Raw genomic sequence first — 22,131 nt, 5'->3', positions numbered from 1 at the left:
TCTGATCAGAATATTTCTGCTGAAAATTTAATGATGGAATTTGTTTTCGATTTTTTTTTAACATTATCAATATTTGAATTGTTAACTTTAACGTTATTTTTAGTTTTTCTTTAACAATAAAATATTAAAAAACCGACATCAAAACTTCATTCTTTACTTATTTAACAAAATTTAAATTATTCAAATAATTCGATTAATATTAAACGCGTGATCGAATTATTCGAACAAGTTAAAATCTCTTATTTGAATTATTCGTTTTATTCGAACAAGAGAAAAATCGAATAATTCGAATACCCTACTAAATACAGAGCACGGAAATTGAAGTCAAATTTAAAAAAAAAAATATACCTGCTGCATAATGGATGACGAAACATATGTTCTGGAAAATTTTTCGCAACTTCCGGGTCAATATTTTTATGTTGCTGATGCTCGAGGGAATGTTTTAGAAAAGTTTAGGGCCAAAAAGCAGAAAATTTATTCAAAAAGTTCGTGGTGTGGCATGTAGTATGCAGTTGCGGCAAAAAAGGCAAACATTTGTTACAAAGTTCTCTATAAATACCAAAATTTACACCAAGGAATGTTTACAAAAAAGGATGCTTCCATTCATAAGACTTCTTAATGTGTCCACTTATTTTTGGCCTAATTTTGGCATTCTGTCACTATGGCAAGGTGTTGAATGGTACAAGAACATTAATGTGGTATTTGTACCAAGAGAGTCAAATCCTCGAAACTGCCTTGAGCTGAGGCCAGTGGAGAAATATTGGTCGCTTGTTAAAAGAGAATTGAAGAGCACAAAAAAGGTGTCAAAACGTGTGGTAGATTTTAAACGGAGATGGACTACCTGTTTCGATCTCACTCCTTATTTGGGTTTGGTTTCGATTGGCCGGGCTTCACATACGTTTTCTTATGTTTTGGGTTATCGTAAGGTAGCAATTTTTTATCGCCAGTAATGATTCGGTGCAAAAATGATTTTATTTTATAGCGTTCAAACATAAAAAATCGTCTTTCAAGTTCTCTCGGCTTCAATTCGTATGGTAACCAATTTCCATGCTTTTGAATGAATCCTGCTACTCTCGAACGTTTTGATATTTCTGCTTCAGTAGCTTCACATGCTTTGCATGCTCTGGTTGAGTTTGACAGCAATCTTCATGGTGTAATGCCTCTAGTTCTGGGTCTTCAAACTTTTTAGGTTGACCTGAGAGGTATTTGTCTTCCGTGTCAAAATCACCACTTCTGAACCGAACAAATCATCTGTCGCGCGTTGAAATCGAACACATTCACTACATATAAGCTTTGGTGATCAATCAGTGTGCTTCAGCGGCACTTTTTTTTTATACCCTTGTAATTCCGTTTGTAATTTCTGCATTTTTCATTTGCGACACCACAAAGTATATATATTCTGGATCGTTATAGATATCGAAGTCGATATAGCCATGCCCGTCTATCCGCCTGTATGTTGAAATCAACTTTCCGTAGCCATCAATATATCGGGAATTCTTCCTGCACGGCTCACAAATAGCTGAGGATCAACCTCGGTTTTTGGCCTATTTTTGATCTATATCTGGATTACTAAGTCATTAATATAGATAATATGGATATCTAATGATAGATATTTCAAAGTCTATTTCAACGATGTATATAAGGCTATAGTTATTTGGACCTACAATGGGTCAAAACCGGGAAAATATTTTTTAAGCCAATTTTTTTTTAAAAATATTAAAAAATAATTTCAAAAAAAAAATAATAATTTTGTTTGTCTGAAAATATTTAAACCAATTTATTTTAAAGTATAATTTGGTAAAGGGTATAAAACGAATAATTCGAATTAGAGATTTTAACTTGTTCGAATAATTCGATCACACGTTTAAAATTAATCGAATTATTCGAATAATTTAAATTTTTTTAAAAAAAGGAAAGAATGAAGTTTTGATGTCGGTTTTTTAATATTTTATTGTTAAAGAAAAACAAAATATAACACTTCAAGTATTGATAATGTTAAAAATCATTCGAAAACAAAGTCAATCATTAAATTTTCTACAGAAATTCCCTCCCAGATTCTCTCCCGAACAATCTACAAAACAATTGACTAGCAAACCCTTTAGTTTCCGTTTTGGAGCTATGCTTTAAAAAATTTGAGCTAGTTGGACATGATCCTGAATTCAAATACAATATAAACGTATTAAGAACTTTTTTATGTCGTTCATTAATTCGGGTTTTAAATTGAGTAACTAATTCTTTAATTAATTAATTAATTATTCACTATTTCTAAATTATTTATAACAAATTGTATTATACATCAAGCTCTATCAACGTTGCCGAATCTTTGCTTAATAAAGTGGTCTTGGGGAATTACACAATAAAGGGAATCTGTCCAAAGTTTGATATCATTGTCAGTGAACGTGGCTAATTTGAAGTCAGGCAGTGCATGATTGACGCATTTACAAATACGCAAAAAGTTTATTACCATGTTAGACAAAGATGTTCAAAATCATGTATAAGACGAACTTTATGCTTTTCTTGCAACAAAACGTTCATTTGCAATATTTGTGTTTATCATTAGATTTATTAAATATTTTCCAACACTTACGAACGCGATTAATAACATCACTTATATACATACATTTTAAGATCATGGCCTTCATCTATTTCAATGTAATCATTATAAATGTCATCCTCAATATCACTTTCGACGACCGTTTCAAAATCACATTCTCTCCATCACATTCAACTCCACTTTAATCTAAGTTAATATTTTGATTATTAATTGCGATTCTTCTAATATTTCGCCAGCTAAATAATTAATATTTTATTCCGTACCTTTTATTTTCATTGGTTCAAGTCCTAAGTTAAAAAATTTTAAAGATTTGTTTTTAGAATTGTAACTTCTTGCAGTAATATTTATATATTTATAGAAGGAGCTATCGGAACACTCATCTACAGTGATCGAAAGTCCCTTTGTCTATAGTTATTTCTCGATTTTCAGAAACAATACAATTTTAAGCAATTTAATAAATTTAAATATATATGAACATTTATTCGTTTTATTCGATTATTCTACATAAAATTGTTCGAATTATTCGTTATTCGAAAATGGCCATTTTTAAATTGTTCGAATAATTATTCGTAAGAAATTATTCGATTAATTGAACGATCATTAGTCGAATGAATACCCTAGTATATAAGATTCGGCACGGCATAACTATATTTTCTGTAGAAAGACATTTGTATCACAATATTTTCTATAGAAAATTATGTGTATAACAGTATTTTCTATAAAAAATTATGTATATAACAGTATATTCTATAGAAAATCATTTGTATAACAATATTTTCTTTAGAAAATTGTGTATATAACAGTATTTTCTATAGAACACCTTGTGTATAACAATATTTTGTATAGAAAATCATGTGTAGAACAATATTTTGTATAGAACATCTTGTGTCTAACAATATTTTCCTATAGGAAATCTTTTGTATAACAATATTTTCTACATTAATATCCCACAATCTCTTTCATCCCCAACCTCCTTCATGCATAAAATATTATACATTTTAACTATCAATACTATGAATTTAAATACTATTTAAATGAAATTTTCCTAAATGTAATATTTGTATTTTAAGCAATAAATATCAATCATTAAATGATTTGTGTCTATTACTCAAAATAAAACAAATAATAATAATATGTACTTTATCATAAAACTATGATTTATATACAAACATATTTAGTTTTTCCTAATATTTCCAAACAATATATTAGCACAATAATCCCTTTGAGAATAATTCTACTGAATTTTTAAAATATTTATTAAATTATTTTCATAAATGAAAAAACAAAAAAAACAAAAAGAATGAAAAATATTAAAACACAAATAGTTTCAACATCAACGAACATATTTTTTTTTCTTTAGTATTCATAAATTCCACACAATTCCATTCGTATACAGGATCAACTATTTTGTTTTTTTTTTACAACTAAATACGTCTCTGTAAAATAGCTGGTTTGTTATCATTCTAACATTGTTAAGGTGACCACCAGCAGCAGCAGCAGTAGCAGCAACTGTCACTTGCAACTGCTATACTAAAACCATAGTTACAGATTCTGCTTTAACAGTAACTGCAACTGTCCATACAAATGAATAATAAAACAATATTGAAAGTGCAGTAGCTAGAAAAGCACTGATTGCTCTTTTTATGCATAAACTGTATATGTTATAGCCAGTGATATTGAATGGTTGAAATTTAGACTCTTTATTTTTGGATTTTGTTTTTTAATGTAGGAAGACTGAATACATTGAAATTAGTGATTACATAGCATCCGTTTTTAACAATGTTATTACGTTACGCCTTGCCAAAGGATATTTCATTATTATTCAGGGCGGTGTACGTCGTAGTTTCCTTTGATTTAGATAGAGACAAATATTGACTTGTTGACACTGTAGTCTTACCAAACATTGTCAAGTCATGCCATGTTCTGCTGAATACAACTCAAGAAATTCATATTTTTGTAAATTTTATCAAATACTTCAACTTTTGGCATATTTTTGCTTCGATTAGTCGAATAATCTTTTACTCGGTTTTCCGAATAACCACTAAAACTTTGTCTTAAAATCTAAATTTTGTTTGTAAAATGCTTAAAAATATAAATAACTTTAAATTATTTATATTTTTTTTATTCGATTAAAAGATTATTCGACTTTCCGAATAATCTTTGAAATTTTGTCTTTAGTCTCAAATTTTGAATGAAAAATGCTTAAAAATTTTATTTATTTAAAATTTTATACATTCTCTGTAATTTTTTTTAATTTACTTAAATTTATTCGCTCAAACGATTATTCGATTTTAAGATTATTCGTTACAATTTCCTTTTAAAATAATATTTTCGTAAGTATTTTGATGTTTTCTTTATTTTATAATATTTTTTATTTGATTAATCGAATAATAATTTAACCGGTTTTCCGAATAATCGATGCAATTTTGCATTTAATTCGAAATTTTTAGGGAAAAATGCTTAATAATGTAAATATTTTCCTTTTAAAATAATATTTTCGTAAGTATTTTGATGTTTTCTTTATTTTACAATATTTTTTATTTGAGTAATCGAATAATAATTTAACCGGTTTTCCGAATAATCTGTACAATTTTGCATTTAGGTCCAAATTTAATGTAAATAATTTCCTTTTAAAATAACAAAAAGATGTTTTCTTTATTTTACAATATTTTTTAATTTGATTAATCGAATAATAATTTAACAGGTTTTCCGAATAATCGTTGAAATTTTGTCGTTAGTCTGAAATTTTTAATTAAAAATGCTTAAACATTTTATTTATTTGAAAATGTTGTACATTTCTTGTAAATATTTTTAATTTATATAAATTTAGTCGCTTAAACGATTATTCGATTTTAAGATTATTCGTTAAAATTTCCTTTTATAATAATATTCTCGTAAGTATTTTGATGTATTCTTTGTTTTAAAATATTTTTGGTAATAATCGAATATTCGCTTAACCGGTTTTCCGAATATTCGTTGAAATTTTATCGTTAGTTGCAAATTTTTAATTAAAAATCCTAAACCATTTTATTTATTTGATAATGTTGTACATTTTCTGTAAATATTTTTAATTTATATAATTTTTTTGACTTAATCGATTATTCGATTTTAAGATTATTCGTAAAAATTTCCTTTTAAAACAATAATTTCGTATATACTTTGATGTAGTCTTTGTTTTAAAATACTTTTGGTAATATTAATCGAACATTCGCTTAACCGGTTTTCCGAATAATCGTTGAAATTTAGTCTTTTGTCTCAAATTTTTAATGAAAAATCCATAAATATTTTATTTATTTGAAAATGTTGTACATTTTCTGTAAATATTTTTAATTTATATAAATCTAGTCGTTTAATCGGTTATTCGGTTTTATGATTAATCGTTAAAATTTCCCTTTAAAATAATATTTTCGTATGTATTTTAATGTTTTCTTTATTTTACAATATTTTTCATTTTATTAATCGAATAATAATTTAATCGGTTTTCCGAATAATCGATGAAATTTTGCGTTTAGCACCAAATTTTTAGAGAAAAATGCTTAAGAATGTAAATAATTTCCTTTTAAAATGCTATTTTCGTAAGTATTTTGATGTTTCCTTTATTTTACAATATTTTTCATTTGATTAATCGAATAACAATTTAACCAGTTTTCCGTATAATCGATGCAATTTTGCATTTAGGTCCAAATTTTTAGGAAAAACTCTTAAGAATGTAAATAATTTCCTTTTAAAATAACAAAAATATGTTTTCTTTATTTTACAATATTTTTTTATTTGATTAATCGAATAATAATTTAACAGGTTTTCCGAATAATCGATGAAATTTTGTGTTAAGTCTCAAATTTTTAATGAAAAAAGATCAAATATTTTATTTATTTGAAAATGTTGTACATTTTCTGTATTTTTTTTTAATTTATATAAATTTATTCGTTTAATCGGTTATTCGGTTTTATGATTATTCGTTAAAATTTCCTTTTAAAATAATATTTTCGTAAGTATTTTGATGTTTTCTTTATTTTACAATATTTTTCATTTGATTAATCGAATAATAATTTAATCGGTTTTCCGAATAATCGTTGAAATTTTGCATTTAATTCCAAATTTTGAATGAAAAATGCTTAAGAATGTAAATAATTTTCATTCTCAAAATTTTTTATAAACTTTCCTTTTATTTATTATTTTATTCGTTGCAACGGTTATTCGGTTTTACGATTATTCGTTTTCATTTTACATAAAATCATTAGTTTTGTAAATTTTATCATGTATTTGAAGGTTTGGCCACAATTTGTTAAGAATAATCGTATAATTGTTTCATAGGTTTTCCGAATAATCGTCCAAATATTGTATTAGTAACTACAATTTTATTGAACATTTTTAAAAAATATAAACAATTTTAAATTCTGTTTAGTTTGTCAGCTTTTTATAAATATTCCAGTAATTTGTAACGACAAAACACAGAATCTTAAGCAGAGGAATTTTGTTTACTTTAAAATAAAACGAGTTAAGACGTTTCTACATTAAACCATTGATGTTCCAAATCACCAAACAAAGTCATAAAAATGCATAAAGAGAATTAGGTAAAGGGGTTTTTTTCCATGGAAAACTAAAATAAACTATCCAAAAAAAGAAAATGTGCAAATCCGTTCATTTAATTTCTTTACTTAGGCCACTTTCATAAAAACCGCCTCGAATGTGGTATGTCTGTCCGTACATTTGTTTTTATGCTGGTTTCCTCATCATGTTTGATACATGATAGCATGATTGTGTGTATGTGTGTTCTATTATGTAGGGCATGGTTACACTGCCTTTCATACAATAAAGATTTTTACAGTTTGTATTAGAGCAGAGATATGTAGTTAGAATCGACTATCACGATGTTACATACATGTCCATACATTGAACATTTTTATGCAATTTTCTATTGGAGGCAAACAAAATCAGTGAAAAAAAAAACAAAAATCCTGAAATGAAATCTCTTTTGGGGCTGGCTGATGTTGTTAGTTATACTTTGGACCAAACACATGCACATGAATATGTATGTGCATGTCCTGTATTCATGCATGTCCTGTACTGTACGTACGAGTATGTAGTAAAACTATGCTTGCATTTATATATGTTTTTTTTTTTTTTTATTTTAAACTATGATGATGCTAAAGATAAATTTTTCATAATAATAATAAAAGAACAAAACTGAAAGTTATGAAAAATATCAAACGAGAGAGAACGAAAAAAAACAAAAGAAATCCTTTAAAAAACATAAAAATATTACTTGTTCAACAATACGCGCAAAATATATAGACAGTGGGTTTTGTAAAATATTTAACCCGGCATTTATAAGTTAATACGCGCGCTAACGATATGAGTGGAAGCGAAATACTTGCATATTTTTGCTATTAAAAGCACTTGCAAAGGGCGTGCCACTCTCTAACAATCGAAAGATTGTTGAAATATTTTCTTTATTTAATAATTTTTTACTACGGAAGCCTAAACTTATCTTTTGAACAAATAAAGACAATGCCTTAAAATTAAACCAATCTCAATAATGAAATTTTCCACATATCGTTAGCTTAGTGAGCAAATAAGCTAAGTCTACATTTTATGAAAATGGAGATTTTAATAATAAATGTTAGAATAAGTTTGTTTAACTTCCAGTACATACAAACATAGTTAGAACAACAACAAATCGCGACAATTTTGGTTTTTTGCTCAGCCATTTATGAACCGATTTTCTCGATTTTAAGCAGCAAGCTAAGTTGGACTATAGCGTATATATTGAAGTCCACAAATGGCTGAGATATAAGGAAAAAATTCGGGTTAAAAAATATTTTTTCCGCTTTGGCCCATTGTTGGTCCAACAATGATAGATATTTCAAAGACCTGTGCAACGTGTATATAAGACCATAGTAAGTTGGACCAACAATGGGCCAAAATCGGAAAAAATATTTTTTAACCCAAATTTTTTTTTTTCACTAAATATTAGAAAAAAAAAATTTAAAATTTAATTTTTTTTTTAAAAAATTAAAAAAAAAATAAAAAACAATTTCGAAAAAACAACTGGAAAAATTTAAATTTTGTTTACCTAAAAATATTTAAAATTTTTATTTTAAAGTAAAATTTGGTGAAGCGTATATATGATTCGGCACAGCCGAATATAGCTCTCTTACTTGTTGATCTATATCTGGATTACTAAGTCATTAATATAGACAATACGAATATCTAATGATAGATATTTCAAAGTCCATTGCAACGATGTATATAAGACTATAGTAATTTGGACCTACAGTGGGTCAAAATCGGGAAAAATATTTTTTAACCCGAATTTTTTTTACCAAAAAATATTTTTTTTTTAATTTTTTTCATTAATAAATTTAAAAAAAAAATTTCTTCAAAAACTTAAAATAAAAAGTTTGGAAAAAATTTAAAAACACAATTTCGAAATTTTTTTTTTTTTAGCCGTCTATAGACTTCAAACAAATAAATATCCAAACACACATTCACTTTTATATATGGGGCATTTTGAAATCGATGTCTTCCGATCGGGATGAAATTTGCAACAAGATCGGTCAAGAACTCTCTGAGTTATAGGGGGTAAAATTTTGACATTTTGGTCAAACAGGTGTTTTTTCTTATCCATGTAACTTATTACCTATTGTTCTTAGCAAAATGTGTCCCAAATAGTTTCAATCTTTCAAAAAAAAAAAAAATTAAAAATGTTTAATATTTTTTTTCCGAAATCAAAAACTTTGTTGACTTTTTTTTAAAATGGGCACTTTTTTTCTTAAAATAAAGCTTAGATATTTTCCTTGAACACCTATTTGGTCGCTTAGTGGGATGCGAGTGAGATATCTATCAAAATAAATATTTTGTAACTCAAAACATACAATTGTTGCCTTTTTTTTCAAAATGGACCCTTTTTTAATTTTTTAAAAAAAATTTGTTTAGTCAAAAGAAAGCTTAGGTCCATTCCTTTAAGATATTTTTAGTCCACTTGACTTAGGTTCACTTGACATGAAATGTCCCATATAGATATAGATAATTAACTCGTGTTGTGTTCGATAATGTTACGAAGGATTTTTGAAAAACACTGCACGGCATGAGCTGACAATGTTTGACTTGAAACTTGTCGTGTATAAGCGAATATTAAAAATTGTCTTACGAAATAAATTCAAGATTTGTCTGAAAATAAAGAACTCTTACGGCTTTACAAATTCTATACATAACATTTTGTTTGAAATAACAACTTTGATTATCATGTGTTATGCAAGAAATGCAAACAAAGTCTGAAAAATGCTGGTTTATATAAACCACAATCGATGCAGTAATCCAATTCCCATTAAAGACCTACAAAAAGAAATTTAAATTCCAGTGAAATTGAATTGCCTGTTGCAGTAAATGCCAACCAACATTTTCTTTATTATTTTATATTGAAAACATCAAATAAATTTTAAAATTTTTTGTTGATTTCAATATAAAATAAAATAGAAAATTAGTTAAACAGGCAATAAGTTTAGAAAAAAAATATTTCACAAATTAAAAAAACCCTGTTAATTAAATATTTTGCTTTTTAACTCCACCGTACTTTTGGTTTAGTCACGAGCTTAAGTACATAAAAGAGGATAAAAAATTGAATGTGTTTGAAAAATAAAAAATATTAAAAAAAAAGGAAGAATTGTATATGTATGTACGTACGTACGAGTTGTATATCGTGATAACGCCGACAAAAAACTCATATATCAAATGCTCATACAACAATGATTTATGTATTTTAAAGCTGATTTTGTTTTTAACTTTAGTTTTATATTTCAATGTGTTGCTTGCTTGCTGCTGCTGCTCCAGCAGCAATTCAAATGCAAACAGTGTTTTGTAAGTATGTCCATTAGGGTGGCCTTTAATTTTTGGAATTTTTAATGCTTCCAAAATCGAACAGTGTCTCCCTCATCTAGAAATCAAATGCTGAAAATTTGAGTAAAATCGGATAACGTTTAGAGGTTGCAGTTTCAATGTATCAAGAGATGGTTTGTAAGGTTCAGAAGTAGTGATCTTGACACGGAAGATAATGATCGCCCAGGTTGGACAAACAATTTTGAAGTCCATGATTTGGAGGCATTACCATATGAAGATTGTTGTCAAACTCAACAAGAGTAATTTCAAAACGTTTGCGAGCAGCAGGATTCATCCAAAAGTAGGGAGATCGGGTACCATACGAATTGAAGCCGAGAGCCTTTGAAAGTCATAACAATGACCAATACTCCGAATAAATTTAAAATGTACAAAAGTTTCAAAATAAAAGCTAAAAATCCTATCATTATTTTTACCCTTCACCTTCGTGAGAATTGTATTTATAAGCTTGTCATTCCGTTTGTAATTTCCGATCCTATAAAGTATATATATTCTGGATGCTTATAGATAGCGGAGTCGATTAAGCCACGTCCGTCTGTCTTCTTGTCTGTCTGTTGATATCAATTTTCTGAAGTCCCCAGATATATTCGGGATCCAAATCTTCAATAATTCTGTCAGACATGCTTTCGGTCCACAAATGGCTGAGATATGAGGCAAAAACCAGGACAACCTCGATTTTTGACCTATTTTTGACCTATATCAGGATTACTAAGGCATTAATATAGACAATATGGATATCTAATGATAGATATTTCAAAGACCTTTGCAACGACGTATACAGTGGTTGACAAAACAATGGAAACTTTTCCAAGTAGCCCAAAATTTAAAATATTTTTTTAAAATAATTTTTTTTTTTAGTATTTTACTTGCACAGAAAAAAGTTTCAACATAAATATTATGATTTGATTTCAATTCATAACATTTATAAATAATTTCTTAAATATTAAGATTTTGTTCATATTTTAAGTTTTCAAATGAAATCTGGAAGGCTTGAAAAATATAATTTCAATTTCATTTATATTAGGTCTGTTCATTTACTTTCCCAGTAAATACTTGCACGAGAGAATAAAATCAAAATTAACAAAATTACTCTCTTAAATTCTCAAAAATAGTAAAAAGTAAATGAACACTTTTCCAGTAACAATTGTTTTATACACACAATTTTCTTATTTTATGCCTTTTAAAATGTAAAATACTCACATTTTCTTCAATTTAATTTTTTAAATTCTTTTTTTTACATTTTTTCACCACAAAAATAAATAAATAAATAATAACACAAAACATATGAAATATAAGCTGCTAACAATTACGAATTCAAAATAGGACTTGTAATAGTTTGCAACGAGAGAACAGTCTCTAAAATTTATACGGGAACAAAATTAAAAATATTCACTATATCGTTACTGACAAAACAATGCAAACTTTTAAACTTCTGCAAGAACGAAGTGTAAAACGAAAATAATATTTAAAAGAACGATGTAAAAAGCATCCTGTTTACAGTTATTTTATTTCATTTTTAAAATCTGGTAATTTTTCACAATTTCTTTTTCTAAGTTTTCGCATAATTGTTTTTTTTTTCAAAGTTAACGAAAATGGCTAAAGTTAAGATTTGTGAAGACTTAAAAAATAAAATAATTAACGATTTTAAAACTGGTTTAAAACAAAAAAGTATCTGTGACAAATATTCAATAAATAAATCAGCAGTTTCAAAAATTATAAAGAAATTTCTGTTCTGTAAAAACTCAACATTTAGGTGGAAGACCTCGTAAGACTACTCCTAGACAAGATAATTTAATAGCGAGAGAGTTCAAGAAATTCCCAAAAATAACTCCTCGAGAGGTTGTTAATAGCCTAAAATTAGAAATAAGTACCCGAACAGTTAATCGCAGGGCAAATGAGGCTGGTCTTGGTTGCTATCGTCCTGTGAAAAAACCACTCATTTCTAAAAAGAACCGTTCTGCTCATCTACAATTTGCCAGGGTTCATTTAAACTGGTCGATACAGAAATGGAATACTGTCCTCTTTTCCGACGAATCCAAATACAATTTAAGAGGCAATGATGGGAGAACATTTGTAAGACGACCAAAGGGAAAAAGATTAGATCCAAAGTACACAAATAAGACTGTAAAGTTTGGCGGTGGCAATATTATGGTATGGCGATGTTTTTCAGGGCAAGGTATGGGCCCAATTCATATTATAAAAGATACCGTGACAGGTATAGGATACAGAACCATATTAAACGATGTTATGTATCCATACGCTGAGGAAAATATGCCCCTAGTTTGGAGATTCCAACACGACAACGACCCGAAACACACCTCTAGGATTCTAACCGAGTAGTTACAATCCAACGAGGTACGTGTTTTGAAGTGGCCTGTCCAATCGCCTTTTGTACCCTCAAATTCTGGTGATGCTGCTCAGGGTTCACCCAAGAAAGCCAAGACAACGGTAGAAAATATGCCCCTAGTTTGGAGATTCCAACACGACAACGACCCGAAACACACCTCTAGGATTCTAACCGAGTAGTTACAATCCAACGAGGTACGTGTTTTGAAGTGGCCTGTCCAATCGCCAGATCTCAATCCCATAGAAAATCTATGGGAAATTGTAGATCGTAAAATAAGGACCCAAAATTACACCAGGAAGGAAGATTTATCGGAGGCGGTTATAAGGGAATGGCAAAATATTTCAAAGGAGACCATTGACTCTTTAATTGGTTCAATGCATCGTCGATGTGTAGCAGTTATAAAAAATAAGGGATACCCAACAAAATATTGAGTTATTGCTAAGTTTAGACCATATTTGTTAAAATAATACCCAAGTTTCCATTGTTTTGTCAATGCCGTAATAAAAAAATCTTTTAATTTAGTTTTCTCATTTTTAGAATTTAATTAATTATGTCCTTTGTTTTTTGTTAAATTATGTTAATAAAAGTATACAAATAAAATACTACAAAAATATTAAAATTTTTTAAAAAAATATTTCAGATTTTAGGCCACTAATGAAATATTTGGAAAAGTTTCCATTGTTTTGTCAACCACTGTATATGTACAATGGGTCAAAATCGGAAAAAATATTTATTAACCTGACTTTTTTATCACAAAAATAAATTTAAAAAAAAAATAAATTTTAAAAATTTTTAAAATTTTAAAATAACAATTCGAAAAAAAATTTTCCAAAAAATGGAAAAAATACAACTGAAAAAAAAATAACAAATTTTGTTTACCTAAAAATATTTAAAATTTTTATTTTGAAGTATAATTTGGTGAAGGCTATATAAGATTCGGACCAGCCGAATATAACTCTCTTACATGTTTAAAATTTAATTTTTGAATTTTTTTGATGCTTTGAGCCAAAACGTTATAGAAATTGTTCTAAAATGTTCAGCATTTGATTTTTAGATAAGGAAAATAGCAAAGTCCCAAATAAGGCCCAACCTAATGTATATGGTGGTTGCAAGTTATAGCTGTAGTTGTGATAGTAAATATGCAATTCAAAAGATTAAAATAGTTTTCATTAAAACCAACACCAACACATTTACATTACACAAACATACACTAACTTACTCACATAACAATAAAAATTATAACGGAAACAAACAAATTCTGACTCAATCCTTTTCTGCTTCTCTTTTTTTTATTCTATTTCAATTTCCAATTTAGATGTTATGTTGGCAGCTCGTGGTATCCACAAATTGGAAATCTCCTCTTTGGTTAGCGAAGAACTACAATTGCAGCAAATACAGCTGAAAACAGCAGCAGTGGTGCTTAAACCAAACGAAGCTAAAATATCACCGCTAAGTTCGACACGTGACGTGATACCCGAGGGCAGGCAAATTTATCAAAATCTTCTTACCTACACCCTCAACATTGCCAAACCCATGGAGGTGGCCATCTATGCGCCCATCTTTAATTCCGTCCTCTACGAGTCGGAATACGAGTCGCAATTGTGGATGATATTCGATGCTAATAAGCATATGGTGGCATGTGGCGATGCCAACTCTCACACCTTCTACACCAAATTGGATAAGGGCGAGTACACCATACGCCTGCAAATACGCCACGAGAAACGTGACATGCTGGAGAAAATCAATGAGGCCAATATGGTGGCACTATTCAAGTTGCCCAACAGTTTGAATCTTGATGTTTATGATCATTATAACCAATCGGTGATAATGGGTCGTAAGTTCAACTTGTGTACGGTCAAACAGGACTGTCCTAAAGTCTTGTACGTGTCACCCTTGTCCCAAGACAAACTAACAAAAGCTAATTTGCCCAACAACTCTGCTTGGCTGGGTGGTCATTTGGCATTGGCCAAAGACGAATTGGGACGCAAGGTAGATCTGCAAGAGTTCACGTACATTTTGAGTCCAGCTGAGGCGGGCAAAAAGAATGGTGCTGCAAATGGTAACAGTGGTAATGCCAATGCTGGCTCATCTACAGCTAATGCCAAGTCGAAAACTACTGCAGCAGCAGCAGCTGCTGGTGGTGCAGGTGCAGGTGGTCCTTCTCCTGTACCCTCAAATTCTGGTGATGCTGCTCAGGGTTCACCCAAGAAAGCCAAGACAACGGTAGATGACTATGCAGAGGGTTTGCGTGACTTCCAATGTACAATGTTAACTAAATGTGGTAAGTTGAATGAAGTTATGTATGTAATACAGCATGTATTTCTATTTGAAATCTAAGTGGTTAATAAGATGGGGACGTTTGTTTAAAACTTTTTTTTTATAAGATAAGAATTCCTAGGAAGTTTTTTTTGATACAGAAACAGTTTGTTGTTAGTTCTTTTCAGTTATTGTGTAATTGACTAATAAAAACGGTTAACTTACAGTGGTGCTGATTGGTAAAATATGGTAATAAATCAGGATCGAAATAATTAATTCTTCTATTCTATTCTATTAAAAAATTCAGACCGAATTTATTCGTTTTATACCCTAAAACTTTCGACATATGTATGGGCAAAAGAATCGAATTTTCAAAAAAGCCAGAAAATCACAAATTATTACTTGAAATTAAATATGGCAAGAGAAAAATTGGGAATTTTGATTTGGTTTCTAAAAATTTATTTAAAATCAAAGTTCGAATATTGGAAAAGCCTGAAAATTACAACGTATTACTTGAAATTTGATAAAACAGCAATAGAAAAATTTTAAATTTTGATATTATTTCTAAAATTTCATTAAAAACCAAATGTTCGAATTTTAAATTTTTTTCGAAATTAACTTCGAATTTTCAATAAAGCCAGAAAATTGCAATTTATTGCATAAAAATTTATATAGAAATAGAAAAAGTTAACATTTTTATTTTATTTATTTTTCGAAATTTTAAAATTTTTTCGAAATTAATTTCGAATTTTCAATAAAGCCTGATAGTTTCAATTTATTGCATAAAATTTGATATAGCAATAGATAAATTTTACATTTTTTGTTTAATAAATTTATTGAAAATCAGTGTTCGAATATTCGAAATTAAGTTCGAAATTAATAAATTCGTATTACTTGAAATTTGATAAAACAGCAATAGAAAAATTGGAAACTTAAAATTTTCAAAATCACCAGAAAATTGCAATTTATTGCATAAAATTTTATATAGCAATAGAAAAAGTTAAAATTTTTATTTTATTTCTAAAAATTCATTGAAAATCAATGTTCGAAATCAAGTTCGAATTTTCGAAAAAGTCAGAAAATTATAATTTATTGCTTGTCAATGGCTATAGCAATAGAATAATTGCAAATTTTTATTTTATTTCAAAAAATTCATGTTTGAATTTTAATTATCTTTGGAAATTATGTTAGAATTTTCGAAAAAGCTAGAAAATTGTATTTTATTGCTTGAAATTTGTTATAGATATTAAAAAATTGGAAATTTTGATTTAATTTCTAAAAATTCATTAAAAATAGAATTTTTGAATTTTAAAATTTTTTCGAAATTGACTTCGAACTTTCAATAAAGCCTGACAATTTCTATTTATTGCATAAAATTTGATATAGCAATAGATAAATTTTACATTTTTTAAATAAATTTATTGAAAATCATTGTTCGAATTATCGAAATTGAGTTAGAATTTTTGAAAAAACCAGAAAATTGCAATTTATTGCATAAAATTTTATATAGCAATAGAAAAAGTTAAAATTTTTATTTTATTTCTAAAAATTTATTGAAAATCAATATTCGAAATCAAGTTCGAATTTTCGAAAAAGTCACAAAATTAAAATTTATTGCTTGTCAATGTATATTTTTATTGCTATACAATAGAATAATTGTAAATTTTTATTTTAATTCAAAAAATTCATTGAAAATGAAATATTCGAGTTTTAATTATCTTTGGAAATTAAGTTAGAATTTTCGAAAAAGCTATTCGATAGAAAGAGAAAACAAATTTGCGGTTTAATACAGACAGTGCGTTAAAACAAACAACTATATAAATAAGCACAAAACCAAACCAGTTGAAATTGATTCGAGCGAAAGAGACAAATATATTTTTTTGCCGTGTCGCCTCTTTATACTTTGTGCTGTAGCTCATAAACATGTACTTATGTATCAGATTATATGCCAGCCATTACTTAACTACTTATATGTAATGCAGGTGGTATGTAGTAGTCATTGAAAAGTAAGCTGTTCAGTAATTGCAAGTCATTACCAAGTTTTTGCTGGGTATTTTGATTAAATTTTTTAAAATTCATTAAAAATAGAATGTTCGAATTTTAAATTTTTTTTCGAAATTAACTTCAAATGTTCAAAAACGTCAGAAAATTACAATTTATTGCATAAAAATTGATATAGCAATATAAAAAGTTAACATTTTTATTTTATTTTTAAAAATTTATTGAAAATCAATATTCGAAATCAAGTTCAAATTCTCGAAAAAGCCAAAAAATTTTATTTTATTGCTTATTGGAAATTTTGATTTAATTTTAAAAAATTCATAAAAAAAATAGAATGTTCGAATTTTAATATTTTGTCGAAATGAACTTGGTTTTTAAAAAAATGTCAGAAGATTGCAATTTATTGCATAACATTAGATATAGAAAAAGAACCTTTTGGACCCACCAAATATCTGCATTACCTTTGCGCCATGGATATTTGGCCTTGTGTCAATTCGGCTGGTTGGCCGAACTTCACTTACGATATCTGACGCTTCGGTTTATCGTAATGAATCCATTTTTCAATGCAAGTTATGATTCGGTGCAAAAATGATTTTCTTTTATAGCGTACAAAATCGTCCTTCAAGGTCTTTCGGCTTCAATTCGTAGGCTACCCAATTTCCCTGCTTTCGGATGAATCTTGCTGCTCGCAAACGTTTTGAAATTGCTGCTTGAGTATCTCCCAATGTTTTAGCAAGCTCTTGTTGAGTTTTACAGCAATCTTCATGCCTACAATTCTTGGTCTTCAATTTAGTTGGCCTGGGCGATCTTTGTCTTCATTGTCAATATCACTTCTGAACCGCTGAAACCATCTCTCGCACTTTGAAACCGATGGAATACATTCACTATAAGCTTTGGTGATTTATGTCGTATAATTAATCGTATTTTGACAATCCGGGATTATTATTTAATCATATTTTGGCATTAATCATGGATCATTATTTAATAGTATTTTGGCTTCAATCCCGGACCACTAGTTAATCATATTTTGGATTCAAACATGGATCAATATTTAATCGTATTTTGGATTCAATCGTGGATCATTATTTAGTCATATTTCGGCATAATTTTTGGATAATTATTTAATCATATTTTGTCTTCAATCGTGAAATATTATTCAGTCATATCTTGGCTTCAATCCAGGATCATTATTTAAACCTATTTTGACTTCAATCCTGGATCATTATTTAATCATATTTTGGCTTCAATCATAGATCAATATTTAATCATATTTTGGATTCAATCGTGGATCATTATTTAGTAATATTTCGGCATCAAATTTGGGTAATAATCATATTTTGGCTTCAATCGTGAAATATTATTTAGTCATATCTTGGCTTCAATCCTGGATCATTATTTAATCATATTTTTGGATTAATCGCGATGCATTATTTAATCATATTTTGGCTTCAGTCCTGGATCATTATTTAGTCATATTTTTTGCCTTCGATCCTGGACCTTTATTTAATAATATTTTGACTTCAATCCTGGATCAATATTTAATCATATTTTGGCATCAATCATGGATCATTATTTAATAGTATTTTGGCTTCAATCCCGGATCACTAGTTAATCATATTTTGGCGTCAATCATAGATCAATATTTAATCGTATTTTGGATTCAATCGTGGATCATTATTTATAAATCTTTGTTTAACATTACATTTTTTTTAAAAATTTATTCGAATAAAAAATATTTATTTTTCTCGATTATTCCAATAATTTTTATATGAATGGCAACCTAGTATGTATTTAAAGGATGTTTTTTAGTCCTACAGAACTTACGAAAGGGTTAACTATCAAACGATCTGTCATACTGCGCTCACTTTTTGATATTTATGATCAGTATACTCTAACACATTATCATGAATAGATTGACTCATGAACAACGCTACCAAATTATCCAAATTTACTTTGAAAATCAGTCATCGATTCGCTCATTTTATAGACGATTGTTTTATTGTAAAATTGTGTTTAGCGATGAGGATCATTTTTGTCTTAATGGGTTTGTTAATAAACCGTTTGTTGCGGTTTACACCGTGGTGGCATCATAGGAACTTATTTCTTCAAAAATTAAGCCTGATCTCTTGTTACGGTCTATGGAGATCGTTAGCGCACCATGATCTATGATTTTTTGTTTGGAAATGCGGATGAGATTGATCCGGTTGACATGTGGTTTTAACAGAATGGCTCTACTTGCCAAACTGCAACCATCGATTTATTGAAATCAAAATTTGGTTATCATTTGATTTCCAGAAATGGACCTGTCAATTGGTCGTGTGATTTAACACCTCTCGATTATTTTCTGTGGGGCCACGTGAAGGCACTAATTTATGCTGATAAACAAGCAACAACGACGCCTTGTAGGCCAACATTTATCGTGTTATTCGCAACATATCAGCAATGCTCGAAAAAGTAGGACTTCCAGAATGCGCTTCGTCAAGAACAGCGGCGGTGGCCATATGCCCGAAATCATTTTCAAATATTAATGTCACGTATTGATCTTTCGAATATAAATTTATTTGTTGCTATTATTTTTAACAATTTCAAGTTTTATAGGGCTTAAAAAACACCCTTTATAACAAATACTATTAAAACTAGTTTATAACAAAAAACACCAAACATTAACAAGCAATAAATGTCTCTTAATTAACTATTTATTATTAAAAAAAAAACGAAGCAACGATAAAGATCTAAATGTCATACATATAAAAATAACGAGCGTTCATTAAACTCTGGGAAAACTACATGCTGCAACTACATACTACCACTGATGGCATTTATTTATATACTCATTCATTCATTCATTCACTTGGTCGTAATATATTTAACAGTTTTTAAATGGCATAATCATGACTTTAAATTGCATTAAATTTATTGCAACATTTTTGGGTGTGTCGGCAGTGGCATGACTGCCAAGTAGACACTACTTAGTAGGTTTTTTTATTTGCAGCTCATTTTCAATTTTTCCTGTTTATTTTTTCAATTTGTGCAAAAAATTAAAAAAAAAACACAAAAAACAATTAAAAATAAAGAAGACAAAATTGGCCGAAATATAAAAAACCACAAAGTGCCAAGTTAATTAAATTCTTATTAATTGTTTTTTTTTATTATTTTTTTTGGTTTTCTGTTTTAAGCTGGTTGTTCATTTCTTATTGTTGTAATAGTTGCAGCAGCAGCAGTGGTAGTGGTCGTTTGGTTAGTTTTAATCTCCTTCCAGTTGATTAAGTCAGTCCATCGAACATTGGTTTATTCCACATAATTTCACAACTTTTTGTTTTCAGTTTGATGGGTTCTTTTTATGCCAGCAGAAAATTCAAATACAAATTTATGAATTCATTAATGTTGGCATTCATTTTTTTTTTCATCATTTGCATTGTATAGTTGTTGTTTGTGATTTTATCCTTTTTTGTAATGATTTCTCTTCTTTCCAATGCAGAACTTGAAAAAGCTGAAAAAATCTATGAAGACATAATTGCTGCACATCCCAAACATTTGGCTGCTCATTTACTGCTCATACAAAACATTGAATCATCAACTGAATTGAAGGCTCAATATCCGTTTACATTTGCCAAGTCATTAAAAGCAAACAATATTACAGCAGCAGCAGCAACAGGAACACAAACAATTGAGGATTTATCATCATCATCCTCAACATCGTCGGCAGCTGGGGGTGGTGGTAGTGGCTCTGATGCGGAGGACAAACAAAAGGAGAATAAACAAAAATTGCGCAATGCTCTCGAACGCATTGTTCTGTTGGCGGACAATGTCATTAGGGATACCGATAAAGATGCATTGTTGGCATACTACGGCATTAAATGCGATACTCGTCCTGATGCTTCAAAGATTAAAACGTAAGTTTATTTTTTGACTACATACCTACTTCTTTTTTCCTCATTTTTCGTTAAATATTCAACGATTATTTTCTCGTATTTTTTTTTTAATTTTAACTTGACTGTCTGTTGGCTATTTGTATGTAGCCAACCATTCATACTCGTACATAGATTCTTTAATCTATGTGTCTGTACGTGTGTACATGGCAAGGGAATAGTAATTATAAGTGTCCAACCGAAGGTGTTTATATGAGCTCTTTTGCTTATTTTGTTGGTTGGTTTCACCGACCACCGAAACTGTTGCCAACAATTTGATTTATTTTCCGATATTGCACACGGTTGATATTATTGAATGTATGACATGTTGTTGCAATATGTTTAAGTGTCTAAAGCAGTTTGGTGAATTGAAAACACTGGTCGGCATGAAGAGAACATCAAACCTGGATTAATAGCTGTTTAAAATTGTTTATTTCTTATAAAAGCTTATGAAAAAAGATCAATTCGTGCTGTTATAATGTCCCCACTATAGCGAAAAATTGGGGTACTTCATACTTTATGTTAAGACATCTCGAAAACCTAATGTGATGGAGAGTACAGAGTACAGATTCGGAATCAGCGCAACTTAAATAGTATACTTTAGTACCTTGGTTTCGAATAAGTTTCAAATAATAAACAAACAATATTAATCCAGGTTCCATGTTCTCTTTATGCCTAGCAGTTGGTAGAGCTTTTAGAAGACATAACAAATTGTATTAATAAAGGTAAATTTCACGAAAACCTGATTGGATTGGCAACATCTGAAATCAGATTCGATTTCAGCGCATCACAAACCATTAGAAGTATACATACGTTTCTGATATCAGGGTTAAACATTTGTTGCTCTGTGTAATTTTTAATAACTTTGTTGGTATTCGTGTTGTTTGCAAGTAAATAACCATAGTGGCTATGAGTGCCGACCACTGGTTTTTAACTTACATATTCCATTCAACTTATTTAGAGCTGTTAGTCATTAATAGCCAGGAGGAAACAAACATTTTCGACAAGGCTTAAAACATTTAAATTCTCTTTGGCTTTTCTTATATCGAGGTTAAAAATTAAAATTTTATATAAGAAAAGTATAAAATCGCTTATCCAATTTTTACAATATTGTTCTCATAGTAATGATTTTGTACCCTAGTTTCAATATATTTTCTTAAGATTTATTT

General features: G+C 28.9%; 1 protein-coding gene across 1 annotated transcript in view; it reads left to right on the top strand.

Annotated features, from left to right (window-relative positions):
* Positions 1-22,131, top strand: part of TppII (Tripeptidyl-peptidase II) — a 286,875-nt gene that overhangs the window by 201,739 nt on the left and 63,005 nt on the right. The window contains exons 14-15 of the mRNA XM_065513274.1: positions 14,113-15,078; positions 20,533-20,947. Coding sequence (XP_065369346.1) covers positions 14,113-15,078; positions 20,533-20,947 — 1,381 coding nt within the window. The remainder of the gene's footprint in view (positions 1-14,112; positions 15,079-20,532; positions 20,948-22,131) is intronic.

The sequence above is a fragment of the Calliphora vicina genome, chromosome 5, assembly GCF_958450345.1.
Source record: "Calliphora vicina chromosome 5, idCalVici1.1, whole genome shotgun sequence".
NCBI lineage: Eukaryota > Metazoa > Arthropoda > Insecta > Diptera > Calliphoridae > Calliphora > Calliphora vicina.
This window is presented reverse-complemented; position numbering and strand designations above follow the sequence as displayed.